A 16,668-nucleotide genomic window follows, 5' to 3' on the forward strand; every position below is an offset into this window, starting at 1 on the left:
AAAATTTCGCAGATGTCTCCAAGCACTAGTTATTGCTGGTGAAACAAATTAATTTCATAAAACAATGGTCCCCTAGGAAAATGACATTTGCTACATGAATCTTAATGTTTTAATAATATTTCGTCCCATGTTTTATTTTTCTTGGTAGAATCTTCCTTTTTTTCATAGTTAGTTTTAATATTCTCACCAAATCTTCTTCTTGCCAATCAAAGGTCCTACTGTAAGTCTGTAATTGCCCATTAATTTCTGAGTTGGTCATTTTATCCATCAAACTAAATTGAATTAAAATATAATCTCATAACAAATCCATGATAAAAATGACCATGCATATTCCTATTATTAAATTTGTGATATATTATATGATTAATTTATTTTATCAATTTAAAATGTAATTAATGCATAATACTTCCTCCATCCGCGAATAGGAGTCCGTTTTTCCATTTTGGTACGTCCGCAAATAGAAGTCCCGGTTCATAATTATCATAAATGGTAAGAGAACTCATATTCCACTAACTCATTTATAATTACCATAAATTGTAAGAGACCTCATATTCCCACTAACCCATTCACTCATATATTGTTTAAAACTAATATATACAAGTGAGACTTATATTCTACTAACTTTCTTCCATTCACTTTTCTCAATACTCCATCCGTCCCACAAGAATATGCACTCTTTCATATTTAGTCTGTTCCACAAGAATATGCATTTTCTAATTTTGAAAAGTCTTTTCTCTCTAATGAGGTGAGACTCATTCTCCATTAACAATACTTTAATTACTTTTTCTCTCTACCTCTCTCTTACTCTACTAATTTTATATTAAAACCCCTGTCAAATCCAAAGTGATAAACCAAGCCTGGTTGGCGCTTGAGACAAATATATCAAAGAAAATAATACTCCCTCCCTCAGTCTCATAATAGATGTCATACTTTCATTTCTAATTTTTTCATAGAAGATGTCACATTTCTATTTTTGAAAAAATTCACTTTCACATTAATATAAATATATTTTCTTCTTTAATTTAACATATAAAACAAAACCTCCTAAAATCTCATGTCATCCTACAAGATTACAAATATGACATCCTTTATGGGACCTACAAGATTATAAGTATGACATCCTCTGTGGGATGGAGGGAATACTATATCACTTCAAACCATAGAAAATACTACCTTAAAACAAATATAGTGGTGTGTGTAACCATCTTAGTTGCAATAATTGAACGACAAGCTATTATATTTTTGCTTTGTCAACTTTAATCCGAATCATGTATGAATCAGTCAACTTTTGATTAAAAGGATTGATCATTATTAGCGAAGCATTTAAAAGGATTGATCATTAGTTTTAACATCTTCATATTAGCTGTAACACACATATTTTAATATCAAGACTTCCACACAATAATATACGCACTAAATATATACTAATAATTGCATAGAGCGACATAATGCAATACTTTCTGCAAGACGTTATATATGATTTTCATATGTATCAGTATGAATACGAAAATAAAAGTGTCAATTATGTTATTTTAGACATTATACTTACTATTTGAACTTTAGGGCGATGCCATCTTGTTGTTTAAAAAAATGCTTTTGATATCTAAAATTCTTACTCGAAACAAATAGAATATCTTATGAGAACCATTAAAAGTCATGATTAATTAAACTAACAAATCAATTGTATTTGCCCTAAGGATGTGATATTATTTTGAGTAAAATAAGTTTGTTGTTGTTTATTTTTCTTTCCGGCCAATTAATCTTATGTTGTTTGATTGTTATTTTATTGTTGTCATTATATTACACAAAGCAAAAAGACAAAGAAGCTTAATTAAAGCCTATTAATCTTTTTTTTCTTTAATGAAATTTTATAGTTAATTCAAATTTTATATAATTAAATATGATTATAAAAGCAGGCTATATAAATATTTTTTTCTGCATTCACTTCCGATCACAAACAAGATGCTCGTCAGATTTGACTTGAACATTTTTTAATGCATAAAGAAAGGAAGGAACTATATTTTATACTCCATATTATTAGATGGACATGTATATATTGTTATATTTTCGGTTTTAAAAATATGTGACCCAACATCAGAGTTGCCCTAAATTCTTAAACAATATTATTAGGTCAAATTAATATATTTTGGGAGAAATTGGAAAACGAAGTTATTCTCCCATCCACAGGCTTCCTTGTCTCCAATATTTAGAAAGTGCTGGTTACAGCTGTATCCAAGTTCCTCCACCATACGCCCTATGCATACATTTGTCTCTATATGTGTGTATATAATAATAACATATTCTTGAATATTACTCTCAATTTAGAATATTTGCAATTTAAAATTCTACCATTACCAACTTGTTACCAACCAAACTATTCTTATCCCCAAAATATTATAGAAAGAACTTGCTAGAAGTAGAAAGCTAGCTGGACTAATAGTATATTATGGGAGTGTTCGGTTTGTAAGATTGTATCCGAGATTAAATATATGGTGTGTTTGGTTCATGAAATTCAATCCTCCAACTCAATCCTAGATGGATAATCATGGGATAATTAGTCATAGCTAACCCCCTATGACTAAAATAATCTCACAACTCAATCCTACGTTATATCTTGTTATTATTTTATCTTGGCAACCGAACACCACCTATAAGTATTCCTTTCTTCTTACTTTGTATGTTCTTTTTTTATTCACTATTATGTTTAGGATAAGATGTTATACATTAAGGTGTGGTTTGTTAGTAGGTCAATTTAGAATTTTGTTAGATATATTTACCATAAGATACAACGTGAGATTTAGACGAAATTAGAGTATATCTATTAACATTACATCATTCGCTATAAACCAAGTATTAGCCCAAATCATTTGATTATTTTAACTTACTCAATCCATCAAATTATGCACCGAATTAAGTCATATTATCTCCGTCCACAAAAAATAGATTAATTTTATCATTTTTGGTCGTTCATTAAAATTGAACTAATTCTAAATACGAAAAGTTTTGAACGTATACTAACCAACCCTACACATCATTTTAAATTTGGTTCCCACAATTCATTAACACTACTTTCACTACCTTTTTCCTCTTTCTCTCTTACTTATAGTTGCGCATTAAAATTCGTGTCATTTATAAATTTGTCTATTTTTCATAGAAGGAGATAGTATTAATTTTACAAGTAACGTATTTCATTGCAAAATACTCCTTCCGTCCCACAATAAGAGTCACATTCACCTTTACTATAAATGGTAAGTATGTCCACATTCCACTAACTCACTTCACTCACATTTTATTATGGAGTATAAAAGTAATATAAAAAAGCGAGCCCCATATTCCACTAACTTTTTCAATTAACTATTCTTTACATTTTTTAAAACTCGCGTCCACACTATATGTGACTCATATTGTCGGACGGTGTAATATTTAGTCAACTTTACATATACGTTTCTTTTTTGCCTAAAATCCATTTCCAATCTACACTTCTATTTGTACTTGCCAACATTTAGTAATATAAGTAAATAAAATACTAGAAGAAAAGGACGTTGCATAGAAGAAACACCAATGATATTTTTGCTTAGTCTTTATAAATATAGAATGTTGGTTATACTATATAAAAAGTGGCGTGTCCCATTATTTGAGCCGAAAAATAATGAATTTATTGTGCAATCTGTATGAAATTATTACTACTCCTCTGTTTAACAGAAACAGTTAATTATGGAAGTGAAATCTAAAGCTGGGTCTGACAGTTTAAGTAGACGATATTTAATAAGGTAATAAATATGCCTTTACTTTCTCCGCTAATTTATTGTTTGTTGTTTTCCTTCTTAAAACCGCGCGCAGACGGTATGTTGAGACACACACACCATAAACTCCACTTCTTCAACCCCAACAACGCATTCATTCGCAAACAGTACCCATTTTTCTTGTGGTCTCTGCATAGTCTATGTGAATTATTCTTTGCAAGCGTGGTTGGTGCTTTGGTTCTATCATTAATGACCAAAGATCCTCTCTTTTCATAATTCTGCATTATCTTTCTTGGATCTGCAAAAGGGAAAAGAGGGGAAAAAGCGATGAAAAGAGTCCTCATTTGAGGGCCTCCTTGTTTTGTTGAAGAAAGGGTGAAAAGGCTCAATCTTGAAGCTTGCTTTATTAGGAAAATTTTGTGGGTGTGGGGAATTTAGCAGCTTTTTTCTTGGGAAAATTCCTGAAACAGTGAAAGTGGGTGTTTTGATAAGGAGGAGAAGAAGTAGTACCAATTTTCAAGGTGGGTTGTTTTCATCATCTCCTTTTTTTAAAAACTTTGTGTTGTTGCATTATTTTTTAATTCTTGAAATGTGTTTATGGGTTTTGAAGGAATTTGACTCTTCTTGTGTGAGTTTTAACTTTCTATGAAGTTATGCTTTTTACATGTGTAATTTATTGTTTCCAAGTCTTGTGAACTAAAGCAAGTTTCCATGAAGAAGAAAGCGAAAATAGATGTTTAAATTCATTCCTTATACGCTTTTTTTGCATTTTTTTGTAGCATCACAGAAGGTATAAATCATGTTTATGGTTACTTTTCATCTTCTCCATTTACTTTTCATATAAAATTCTTGCTACTTATGCAGCCGGTTTAGAGTTTTGATTACAAAACATTAGTAATTGATTGGTAGTTTGTTCTGCTTTTATATAATTGCATTGACCTTTTCAATTTTTTCGAGTAACTTTTACATGAAAGATGTGTTTTTTCATAAGACAAAACACATGATGATACATGTATCTCGAGCTTGAAAAAGGCTGATTTCAAATAAGAGTGCAACATTTATTTCTTGACTGTTTTAATTTTCCTTGGTTATTGCATAACATTCATATGTGATTGTGATCATCCTAATTATGAGTAGTTGGTGTAACAGCTTGCTTATGCTAGAAAGAATCTTTGAAGAAATGGAGTTATAGGAATGGATCCTCAGGCTTTTATGAGGTTGTCTATTGGGTGTCTGGGGATTAGATTTCCCGGAAGTGCAGCAGCCGCAGAAAATTCTGGTATTTGTTCGTTCTCTTCTCCATGTGTATGTGAGATACGCCTCCGCGGCTTCCCTGTGCAGACAACACCAATCCCTTTTATGCCATCTCCTGAAGCAACTCCTAATTCTCACAGTGTCTCGTCCAGCTTTTATCTCGAAGAATCCGACTTGAAAGCACTCTTGGCACCTGGATGTTTCTATGCCTCCAATGCGAGGCTCGAGATAGCTGTGTTTACGGGTAGGAAGGGGAGCCATTGTGGTGTTGGTGTCAAGAGGCAACAGATTGGAGCTTTTAAGTTGAATGTGGGCCCCGAATGGTGCGAAGGGAAGTCGGTTATTCTCTTCAATGGCTGGATTGGCATTGGCAAGAACAGGCATGAGACTGGTAAACCAGGAGCCGAACTTCATCTACGGGTCAAGCTGGACCCTGATCCTAGATACGTTTTCCAATTCGAAGGCGATACTAAGTTGAGCCCGCAAATTGTTCAGCTTCAAGGCAATGTCACGCAGCCTATTTTCAGCTGCAAGTTTACTCGAGACAGGTAATAATGTGAGATAAAAATGCTTGCTTGAATTTCACTCTTTTTTAAAAAATGAAGGAATAGTTGTTTCTTGTTTTGATAAATGAATGCTTGCTTGTTGTGTTATAGAAAATGAATGAATAGTGGTTTCTTGTTTTGATAAATGATTCACAGGGCTTCCCAGGTAGATCCGCTAAGCAACTTCTGGTCATATACAGCCGATGGTTCGAACCAAGACACGGGGAGACGAGAGCGCAAGGGGTGGAGGGTGAAGATACACGACCTATCGGGCTCAGCAGTTGCAGCGGCCTTCATAACAACCCCGTTCGTGCCAGCAACGGGCGGTGACTGGGTGGCGAAGTCCAATCCGGGAGCCTGGCTAATTGTCCGCCCTGATCCGTGCAGCTCCGAGAGCTGGCAGCCGTGGGGGAAGCTCGAAGCCTGGCGTGAACGAGGAGGGATCAGAGACTGCATCTGCTTCCGCTTCCACGTCTTCTCAGAAGGGCAGGAAGGTGGCGACTTTCTCATGTCGGAGATACTAATCAACGCAGAGAAAGGTGGGGAGTTCTTCATAGATACCGACAGACAGGTTCGCGCTGCAGCAATGCCATTACCGAGCCCACAGAGCAGCGGGGACTTCGCAGGGCTGAGCCCGGTGGCTGGTGGGTTCGTCATGAGCTGTAGGGTGCAGGGGGAAGGGAAGTCGAGCAAGCCCCGGGTGCAGCTTGCAATGAGACACGTCACGTGTGTCGAGGACGCCGCCATCTTCATGGCTCTCGCTGCAGCAGTCGACCTTAGCATCGAGGCGTGCGCACCCTTCCGTAGAAAGATCCGAAGAGGCAATCATTCTTGGTGAAGAAGGTGATACTATTCAATCTAAGAAAATAGTTTCCTCTGATTATTGGACCACTTTTTGTACAGAATCAACTTGAATTGGATGTGGATTCTACTGTGTTACTGCTAATTAATCATCCCATCCCTCTTCTGTCTGCATTTTCTTCCTTTTTATGCTTTTGTTAATTTTTGAAGGTGAATTTTAAACAAACAAAATAAAACCTTGAAAATACACTTACAACTTACAAGTGTGTAAATATATACAGAGTAATGTATTTACAGAATTAGGTATTTGAGGGAGTTTAACAATCTAGTTTATCCCCACAAAAAATAAGAATGCTACTTTGTGAATTCTGCATAAATGTTATTTAGTTGTATCTTGTATTGCTGTAGTTCCTCTAAAGCCTTGGCTTTTTCTTCACCTGCACTTTCTTCTATAGCCTTCTCAGACTTTGATATTTTTCTCTCAATGCTTTTTATCTGCAATAACACATTGATGTGAGAGATCTCACCACTTATACACAAACAGACAGAAAAGAAGAGAGACCTTTCTATAAGGCCACCTTACAACACCATTTTTTCTGCAGATCTTCTTCATGACTGTAGGGCATATATTCAATTTCCGAGCAGCTTCTTCGATCGGAAGATGAAAGTATTCTACAAAGTCATTGAGCCCTAGATTTCTAGTCCTTTCCCTCTGCACCAAACACCAAACTTTCAACAACAATATGTATTAAAAATATTACATATTATATCACATGTTTAACAACCTGCATAGCAAGGGGGATCTTCATGGATCCTCCTGCTTCATTCAACTGCTCACTTTGAAAATCACCTGCATTTACACACAATGAGATGTGATGTTGGATTAGTACTCTATCTGTATTGAATGATGCAAACCTGTCATATCTGGTGTGAATTGAAGAAAATGAGGCGTGTTATCTGGTTGGTTGAATCCAACGCTAAGAGCTTCATAGAAGGTCGAGAGAGGATCTTGCATCGGACTGTACCCTTCTCGTCTACAAACCTCGTAATACTCCACCAAGAAATTCTTCACCGTCACCGTGCTCTCCTTGTGAAAACTACAACAATCAAATATCTAATTTGTTGAGTGATCATATTTTTTTCGATTTAGGCTTCTCCGCGTTAAACGAGCAAGAAACTCACTCGAACATTTGGGAATCTTGGGTCTGCAAAGACGAGCCACAGTCATAAATCCCGAGAAGAGCGTGAGTGATAATCCCAAACACTCCATGAATTTCCAGCCGCTTCAAATTGATGCCTATAAAAAATCAAAGTAACAAGTTGAAAACGGTGGAATGGGATGAAATGAATTGAAAAACAAAATGATTGAAATCACCATTGGTGTGAGTGATCTCTCGAAGGATTTGACAGCAAGCGCAGTTATACTGAGCCAATGGTTGGAGGAAGGCAGGGTTGAGAGGCGGTGAGTTTCCGGTTAAATCATTGCAAACTTGCCAAATTACGGGATCCGAAAACAGATCCTCTGTGTCCAAGAGATCGTCGTCGTCCAAGTTGAAGTCGTTTTGGTCTTGGGGTTGGAAAGGGAACAGGGAGGTTGAGTCTGCCATTTTAGGAAGAGTGGTGGCGCCGGAGGAGGCGGCAACGCCTCGTGGCGTTGGCGTTGGCGTTGACGGCGGTGTGGTTGGCTTCTTCCTCAGATTGGGGGAAAAGAGGAGAGAAGAATTGAGTAAAAAAAGTGAAAAGAGGCGTCTGTGAGAATACATTAAGCGGGAGAGGCACAAGCGGTTAGTGACCGTTGGAAAAGCGGTTAACTTTCACAATAAAACTTTGCAAGCATTTTAGATATGTATAGAGAATTAATGGAATATAAATCACTTTGAATAAATTATATACTATATTCATGATTTTGAAATTAATTTGCAGTACTATATTTTAATTTGAAATATAGAGAATGAACTTAATGCGATATAAGTATTAAAGTAGTTACAATATTTGTGAGTCCATAATGGGCTTATTTTTGGGAAAATATAAACATGGCCCATGAGGTTATATATGGGCCGCACATGGGTCAGTCTCAAAATATTCTATGCAAGTATTTTTATTTGTAATGTTTGTAATGAATTGTTGAACTAAGGTGTTGTCACACTTCAGTCTAGTAACACCACAACTAAATATTTGTTGATTTATATTTTAGTATCGACTCTATTTATAATTTTTTAACTATGTAGATATGATGAGCTTCTGTTGTTCAATTCCATTGCTAACTCAACAGTAATAGTGCTATTTCACAAACTATGACTCTACCGACTACCATCCAAATTCTATCAATAACATTGCAACCTAAAACAAGGAATGAATGTATCATTTCACAAACTATCAATTTCACTGCTACCTAAAACAAAGAATGTTGATCCATTTGAACTAGCTGGCCTGAATGTGGTTATCATGTATAGGAGTTGCTGGTTCAGTTGTTGAGAACCCATCATCTTGTGAAAACATCCCTTCTTGACTCTGAGCAACTCCTCTCTCCCCACGGCCGCGGCCATCTGCTGCGGTTGACAGCAAATCGCGGCCTTTCTCTTTACAAAACACCCTAGCAAGATCACATATCTTTTTCTTGAATGAACAAGTGGATGTCAAAATACACCTATTATCATACATGAACACACACAAGTATACAACTAGAGCAGATGATGATGATAGCCCTGCAATGAGGAAAAGCCCCCTAAAGCTGTCCAGAGTGAGGCTCTCAGAGGCGATCACAGCCCCACCGGGACTGCTGCACCCTTCCTCGTCTCCGAGCCACTTTCTTGTGATAACCAACATCTTATCATCCTCTTTCAGTTTCAAGATTTGTCTTGAAACATCAGGGAGTAGTGGTGAGCCCTTTGGAAATGCCTGCATTGTTAATGAGCTCAATTATTGATGGAGAGAGAGACGGAATAAGCGAGAGAGAGGGAACACTAACTTACAAATCCAAAGCCAGAAGTCCTATAAGTTGGTCCTATCATAGTATACTTATGGCAATATTTTGAAAGAAAGAGCCTAATGTAAGGAAGCTCATCAACAATTGCGCCTACTCCTCCGTCTCTGCTGCCTCTGGAGAGGGCGTCGTCATACTCCTCCAACGAGCTGTAAATCCTGAACTTGGAGCTGTCAAAATTCATGCTATCCATCAAGAATCCACTCACAAAGGAGCCCTCTTGGTAGCCAACAAATTCACCATTCTTGACCAGATCATCCACTTCGTTCACCTTGGGCTGCAGCTGCTGCAGCGTTAGCATGGAGGTCAAGTTTGCAGTGTAGCTCGACGTTAGAACCAGCACCACAAATACCCACACAATCAACACAAATCTTGTCAAGTTGCTCTTCACTCTCTCCCCTGTTATGATAAACCAAACTAGTTAAATCAAAGGAAAAAGGGCTGAAAAGGCAGTATATGTTTTTGGACTTACTATGTGCAAAAACAAGTGTTGAGAAAGAGAACCAGAAGATCATCCCAACTTGCTGCATTAGTTGGCCTTGGAAATGTTTGTTCACGCGATGCTCAAGAACCCAAACGGCGAATCCAGTGAAGACGAAGAATGCGCCTATGGTTAGCCAAAGGCTTGTTGTGAGAGGCTTCATGAATATCCAAGCATTCTTTTTCCTCTCTTGATCCTTGATTGGGACAACTATTGCGACACCAGATTCTGTGTAAGGGAAGGTGAAATCGACGAAGCTTGATCTGTTAGCTACAATGGTGACATCTCCTACAACTGCATCATATTCCTGTGATAACATAAGTAAAGAGAGTTAGTAGTACTCACAATGCAAGAAAAGGGCCAAAAGAATCAAATTTTTATGGGATTTACATTTACCTCAGTAAATATTTGATAAACAAGATCATTATAATTCCCACCACTCTTTCCATCAATGGTTTCAAAAGGGATATACTCAAATTGAACAGCATAAGGCATTGATTTCATGACTTCCTCAAAAACATCAATGCAGAAACCAGTTGCTTTAACGGCTTTACTTTCTTGATTCTTCTCAACTTTGATAAATTCAGTGAAGCCCTTTTTGACAGGCACTCCAACTCTCAACTTCTTCCCGCTTGTTGGAATCTCCCAGCCTTTAGGCACGATGCTCGTGGTCCCCGGCCACAAGATTCCTCCAAGATTCCCCCTTTCTTGAACTTCATCATCCCACCTCAGCTCCTTTGAAATCCCATTTCTCTCTGACCAAAATCCAACAGTGCATTCTCCTCTGCCATACACACTCACTATCTCAAACGCAGACGGCTGCAGTTGCCCATTGCTTATATTGAAATTGCCACTCAGTCCTTTAAACTTGGAGTTTCTGATCAAATGGATAAAAGATGGATCACTGTTTGAAGTCCCTATTGCTTCCAAATCTGTCAAATTCCAACTCTCGACCGGCTTCTTGAACCGTGGGGATGCCACTCCCACGCGCTCGACTGCCTCAGCCAATGCTGTTACAGTATCATAAGCCCACAATCCTACAACATTAAGTTCTGTCCTCTTCATCTCTGGATTCTCCCTATCAAACCTCTTCCTCCATCTTTTCGAGAACCTCCTCACCTCCTTGGATCTTGGAACATACGCCTTAACACCTAGCACGCCCTGCATCGCCTCAATAGTCTCTGAACTCACAGAATCCAACAAACTAGTCAAAACATCAGCAATGATCCATGCATACCCCTCTCTCATCATCCCAGCCTCCTTCACCATCTTAAAGAAATGCGTTGCAAGATGCGGGAGCATGTGCACCACGAACACCCTGGTCTGCATAGTCTTCAGCTTGAATAATTCTAGAAGAATTTGATCATCTCCTGCAGAAGGAGACACAATGCTTTGGTATGAAACCAAAGCATTGATCTGCATCAGACCCTCAGACAAGAATGGCATCAGACCACTCCCATAATTCGTATCCTCGTACACGAAAACAACCTCCCTCCAACCAAAATTCTTCACAATTGCAGCAATCGCTTTGGCCTGCGAAGAAGAGCACCACGATGCTCTAACAAAGTGCTGTGACTCTGTAGGCGACAGCAACGGGCTCGTTGCTTGGGATATGATTGGAACTCTCACTTGATCACCAATGTCTATCACAAAATCTGCTTGGATGGATCTTTGTGGCCCGAATATTGCCATCACTTGAGTATTCTTCAACAGATCAATGGCTGCAACAAAACATCTTATAGTCAAGAATTGACTTAAAAAGAAAATCAAGAAGAAAAAGAAAAAAGTAGCATTAGCATTACCAGCTGAAGCTGCAGCTACAGAGCCATTGCTGGAATCTCTGAAATGAGGCACAATCATAGTATTAAAACTTTGTTCTGAGTAGAAATCATCAATCGCCATAGAAATGCATGTCTTTATGATTTTTCCAACAGTTTGGTTAAGATCAAGAATGAATCCCACATCAGCCTTTGCGGCAATTGCATTATAACCGTCTGACTGATCAACAAAAATGATCATGATCATCAACAGATGCAAAGAGCATTTTGAAATCTGCATTGGTAAAGCATATGTGAAAAGTGTTGAAGCGAAAAACATATATAAACACTTATTGATCATGCAAATTTGTTAGCAAGAAATTGGAACATAAGTAAATACGCGTTTAATTACTAAGTCAGTGATATAATGCAGAATATGTTGCAATGTGTAGACTTGTCAAACATTTTTTTTCTTGGATACTAAAATATTTTCATGGCTGGTAAAAGTCTGCTGAATTGGTGATAGCTCTGACCAATTCTTGAATTTATGGTTTTTGGAAGATTGTGTTTAGATTCAATTCAGTTGATGCTGACTAGTCTAGTCCAGTCTACATTTAGTTACAAAAAATATTTTTTGGAGTATTTAGTGTGAATTAGTATAAGACTGAATTTTGAGGTCTGCCCCTTCAGAGAAGTTGAGCTTCTGGAATTGAAGTCAATTCCAAGTTTCTAGCTTGTTGACAGGAAACCCAACTTATTACAACCTTTTTTTTTTCTTTCTCAAGTGTCCTATTTTAGCCTTAATTATAGTACATTTTGGGATTTGATAATAACTTTAAGATTAGAGTAATCAACCATTTCCATTAAGCTATATGACATATCTATATAATTTTAATAGCTTATACCTCTCGCCATAGGTGATCTGTGAGCAAAAAAGCCCTATTTCCAAGCAAATCGGTGCTCGCAAATGAGCGTTTTGTAATGATACCACTACTCCAATAATTTTAATTTTTCATTTTGTAAAATTAAAATACATTATCATATTATAAAGTTATAATAATACTAAAATAATAAGAAAAATAAGCATCCAATATATTTCACAACATGGCCTTGATTGAGCATTTGACAACATCTTTAATATTGATTATTATTGCACGTTAAAACTTCATTACAGATTTCAAACAGCAGCAATTGTGATTGAATGAAGGTTCCCATTACCAATAACATTCATCAACGAATTAATAAAAAGCAGTAATGGAAAAAAAAATCTAAATCTCATGATTTGGTAACAATATGTTCAGAAATTCAATATATTGCTCATTTATATCCAACAAAAAAAAGAGAAAGAGACTCCACGTGGCAAGAATCGGGAGTAGAGATGGGGCAAATCTTCAGCATCAAACGGCTGGTAGCCCTCCACGTCATTTCCGCCGGCCTCCAGCAATTGCCTCTCCGGACATAACAGATCCCCTCCTTCAACGCCGTTAGATATCACGCTGTTTAAATCGCAGTTTACAGCATTATAGTCATCTTTTGCCGGCGACGGAACCGGTGATCTCTGTTATGGAATTCTTGTATTCATCTAATGAGCGCAGCGGAAATTGCAGACAAGAATAACAGATCTAGATTCATAATCATATTGCAAGTTGAGCACGTAATACACAACGAAACTAAATCTTACTTGTTGTGTTGTTTTCTTCTACGATTGTGTCCTGCAAGTTGAATCCACTACTATCGAGGTCCACGTGTATTCTGATCCGATGCAGGAACAATTCCTCGGTACAATCGCTCTATAGAGAAAGCTAGGAATTCTCTACAAAGCTTTACGTATTTTCTCTCTAATGTTACGCTATTTTTCTTCTTCCACAATGGAGAATAAATAACCATTATATATAGACAAAGAGTCATTAGGGTTATTAGATTGTTGGGCTTATGGACTAATTATAATTGTAGCCCAACTATAATTATTTAATCCATATTAATCTAATCTAGCCCATATCCTTTCAATCTCCCACTTGGACTAGCATTAGATATAATACGCAGTTCCAACTTTGTACCCTTGAGCGGATCCAAAATACACTTATAGTGTGACCCTTTAGGCCCTCATTATCGACGACGATCTAATCGAAGTCTGCACAAAACTCCTAGACTGCGTTGACAGCGTAGCTCGATATATGAAGGACGTTTACGTGAATCCGGTAAACAAGCCTTTACACAAAGTTTATAGTAACATCCTTTCATTCACGAACCACCCGATTGAGCCTAAGATTTGTCATGTGTCATCCAAATAGCTCAATCACTTTATCTCATCTTTATTAAATGACCCATTCGATCATATTCAATTACTTTAATTGAATATATCTTTGCATTGGCCAATGACTTAATGGTCAAGTAATATAGAGAATTTGAGTGTTCTCTCGAAATTCTAATCGAGGAATGAATCTCATTCTTGGCTCAAATACCATTTCCATTTATCTTATGATGTACCCAACACAAGTCCGTATCTTAATCCTCCGAGGGGAGGCAAAGCGTTGTACAAGGTCAAAGCACACCACTCAACAAACAAAATGTGTAATGACCTCAGATCCAAGAACTATTACATACTTCATGTACTAATAAACTGTAGACACTCAACAAAACAGTTTAATAGTAGGGTATACCAATACTCTCCAAAGTATACCATGTGTCCATCACGAGTATCTAATATCTCATAGTTGTGAGAACAACTACATTCTCGAAGAATGTGATGCAAACCCCATGCTAACCTATAACATATCATCAATATCCCATTCTTGATGATCATTGGTTAGGGCTATTTTAGAATTATAATATATCATTAATGTCTCACACCATTAACGACAGTCATAATTCAAGGGAACAAATATTTAGAATAAAATCAAACATTTAAAACAATTATTCCAATAAGTGCACAAAACCCATAGAAAATGAAATTTTCATATAATGTGATCAAGTAATATTGTCCCAACACAAAATGTTTCTAAGACATATAAAACTGTAACTCCCACTGATTCAAAGTCATCTACCAAGATGCTTAACACCTAAGCTCTCAAAGTGCTTGTTGTGTTTTGCTATACATAACGGTTTGGTGAAAGGATCAGCCAAATTATCATCAGTGGGTACTCTTTCTAATTTTATGTCACCTCTTTCAATTATTTCTCTGATCAGATGATATCTTCTAGGAACATGCTTGTTCCTATTCGTAGCTCTGGGTTCTTTTGCTTGCGCAACAGCACCAGTGTTGTCACAATACAAATGTATTGCACTATTGGCACTCGGAATGACACACAGTTCTTTAACGAACTCTAACAAAGCAACAGCTTCTTTGGCAGCTTCAGATGCAGCAATATACTCGACTTCGGTGGTGGAATCGGCAGTTGTACCTTGTTTGGAACTATTCCAACTCACTGCTCCACCATTGAGGATAAAACCATATCCAGACTGAGACTTATAGTCGTCATGGTCTGTTTGGAAACTAGCATCAGTGTACCCAGTAACTGATAACTCTGGTTGTCCATTATAGACTAAGAAATATTCTTTAGTCCTTCTAAGGTACTTAAGAATAGTCTTAACAGTTTTCCAATGTTCCTCACCGAGATTTTGCTGAAATCTGCCTGTCATGCTAAGCACATAGGCCACATCTGGCATAGTAGAAATCATGGCATACATAATAGATCCTATAGCCGAAGCATACGGGATCATTTTCATGTTGTCTCTTTCTTTGTCATTAGAAGGACAATCCTTCTTTGACAATACAATGCCATGTCCCATAGGAAGAAAACCTTTCTTAGAGTTCTCCATTGAGAAGCGCCTTAGCAACTTGTCTACGTAAGAAGATCATGTTGTCTCTCCTCGAAGCTTGCTTAAGTCCATAGATGGTTCAGGCTGTTCATTCTGCATGTGAGAAGGTTCAGGAATATCACTATGATCTTCTTGAGGTAGAGGTGATGCAACTATGGTATCATCTTGTGTTTGATGCATCTCATTGTCTTGAGGTGGTTTTTCGAGAGTCTCTCTAAGGTCCTCCAATAATTTTAATTTTTCATTTTGTAAAATTAAAATACATTATCATATTATAAAGTTATAATAATACTAAAATAATAAGAAAAATAAGCATCCAATATATTTCACAACATGGCCTTGATTGAGCATTTGACAACATCTTTAATATTGATTATTATTGCACGTTAAAACTTCATTACAGATTTCAAACAGCAGCAATTGTGATTGAATGAAGGTTCCCATTACCAATAACATTCATCAACGAATTAATAAAAAGCAGTAATGGAAAAAAAAATCTAAATCTCATGATTTGGTAACAATATGTTCAGAAATTCAATATATTGCTCATTTATATCCAACAAAAAAAAGAGAAAGAGACTCCACGTGGCAAGAATCGGGAGTAGAGATGGGGCAAATCTTCAGCATCAAACGGCTGGTAGCCCTCCACGTCATTTCCGCCGGCCTCCAGCAATTGCCTCTCCGGACATAACAGATCCCCTCCTTCAACGCCGTTAGATATCACGCTGTTTAAATCGCAGTTTACAGCATTATAGTCATCTTTTGCCGGCGACGGAACCGGTGATCTCACTGGTTCTTCCGCACCCTCAATTTCTGGAGCCGGCGATGGACTTGTGCTCGGACCATCATCACCATCTTCCTCGACCTCCGCCGCAGGAGATGGAACCCCGACCCAATCGGAATCGGTTGGACCGTCAGAGGCCTCCGGAGATACTACCGGACTTTCGTATTCCGCCGGCGACGGAGAAGGAACTCTTCCCCCTGAATCGGAGCCGGGGAAGGAGCTCTAGGTGATTCGTCGTCATCAGAAGCCCCATGGAATTGAGCCGGAGAAAGATATCTCGGTGATTGGCCGTTACAAGAAACCCTAGAAATTGGGGCCGGGGACGGAGCAGAAACCCTAGGAATAGGGGCTGGAGACGGAACCCTCGGAAAATTGCTGTTCATGAAATCGGCGGGAATTGGAGGCGGAGAAGGAGCCGAATCGGCGGCGGTGGGCGGTGGAGCCGAATCAGCGACGTCGTCTAACGACGACAAAACGGAAACAACAACCATCCAGTGGTTA

General features: G+C 37.7%; 3 protein-coding genes across 5 annotated transcripts; 1 reads left to right on the forward strand and 2 right to left on the reverse strand.

The window, feature by feature from the left end:
- Positions 1 to 3,632: 3,632 nt before the first annotated feature.
- LOC121776248 lies at positions 3,633 to 6,517 on the forward strand. 2 transcript variants are annotated; one of them, XM_042173407.1, is made up of 3 exons: positions 3,633 to 3,770; positions 4,893 to 5,545; positions 5,699 to 6,517. In XM_042173407.1, exons 2-3 carry the CDS (start codon positions 4,938 to 4,940, stop codon positions 6,378 to 6,380), a joined length of 1,290 nt encoding a protein of 429 aa, XP_042029341.1. In that variant the 5' UTR covers positions 3,633 to 3,770; positions 4,893 to 4,937; the 3' UTR covers positions 6,381 to 6,517. The 2 variants fall into 2 exon arrangements, with proteins under 2 accessions (XP_042029341.1, XP_042029340.1); XM_042173406.1 differs by lacking the exon at positions 3,633 to 3,770 and adding an exon at positions 3,808 to 4,264.
- Positions 6,518 to 6,646: 129 nt separating this feature from the next.
- Positions 6,647 to 8,052, reverse strand: LOC121776250. Of its 2 annotated transcripts, none has more exons than XM_042173408.1 (6): positions 7,719 to 8,052; positions 7,526 to 7,640; positions 7,259 to 7,440; positions 7,129 to 7,193; positions 6,906 to 7,055; positions 6,647 to 6,838 (listed from the first exon to the last, which is right to left on the reverse strand). In XM_042173408.1, exons 1-6 carry the CDS (start codon positions 7,948 to 7,950, stop codon positions 6,698 to 6,700), a joined length of 885 nt encoding a protein of 294 aa, XP_042029342.1. In that variant the 5' UTR covers positions 7,951 to 8,052; the 3' UTR covers positions 6,647 to 6,697. The 2 variants fall into 2 exon arrangements, with proteins under 2 accessions (XP_042029342.1, XP_042029343.1); XM_042173409.1 differs by having other exon boundaries at positions 6,751 to 6,838; positions 6,922 to 7,055.
- A 612-nt stretch (positions 8,053 to 8,664) lies between these two features.
- On the reverse strand, positions 8,665 to 11,934 carry LOC121776424 (glutamate receptor 2.7-like). The gene is made up of 5 exons (XM_042173599.1): positions 11,610 to 11,934; positions 10,204 to 11,528; positions 9,799 to 10,114; positions 9,316 to 9,725; positions 8,665 to 9,241 (listed from the first exon to the last, which is right to left on the reverse strand). The coding sequence occupies exons 1-5, from the start codon at positions 11,923 to 11,925 to the stop codon at positions 8,765 to 8,767; spliced, it is 2,844 nt and encodes a 947-aa protein (XP_042029533.1). The 5' UTR covers positions 11,926 to 11,934; the 3' UTR covers positions 8,665 to 8,764.
- Between the last annotated feature and the right edge of the window lie 4,734 nt (positions 11,935 to 16,668).

The sequence above is a fragment of the Salvia splendens genome, chromosome 18 (genome assembly GCF_004379255.2).
Source record: "Salvia splendens isolate huo1 chromosome 18, SspV2, whole genome shotgun sequence".
Classification (NCBI taxonomy): Eukaryota; Viridiplantae; Streptophyta; class Magnoliopsida; order Lamiales; family Lamiaceae; genus Salvia; species Salvia splendens.

Coding starts and splice junctions, on each gene's coding strand:
- LOC121776248 (XM_042173407.1), top strand. CDS start 4,938: ATGGATCCTCAGGCTTTTATGAGGTTGTCTATTGGGTGTCTGGGGATT. Junction 5,546..5,698: donor TGCAAGTTTACTCGAGACAG/GTAATAATGTGA, acceptor AATGATTCACAG/GGCTTCCCAGGTAGATCCGC.
- LOC121776250 (XM_042173408.1), bottom strand. CDS start 7,950: ATGGCAGACTCAACCTCCCTGTTCCCTTTCCAACCCCAAGACCAAAAC. Junction 7,641..7,718: donor AGAGATCACTCACACCAATG/GTGATTTCAATC, acceptor GATTTTTTATAG/GCATCAATTTGAAGCGGCTG. Junction 7,441..7,525: donor CAAGATTCCCAAATGTTCGA/GTGAGTTTCTTG, acceptor TGATTGTTGTAG/TTTTCACAAGGAGAGCACGG.
- LOC121776424 (XM_042173599.1), bottom strand. CDS start 11,925: ATGATCAATAAGTGTTTATATATGTTTTTCGCTTCAACACTTTTCACA. Junction 9,726..9,798: donor AACACTTGTTTTTGCACATA/GTAAGTCCAAAA, acceptor TTATCATAACAG/GGGAGAGAGTGAAGAGCAAC. Junction 9,242..9,315: donor GGACTTCTGGCTTTGGATTT/GTAAGTTAGTGT, acceptor TTAACAATGCAG/GCATTTCCAAAGGGCTCACC.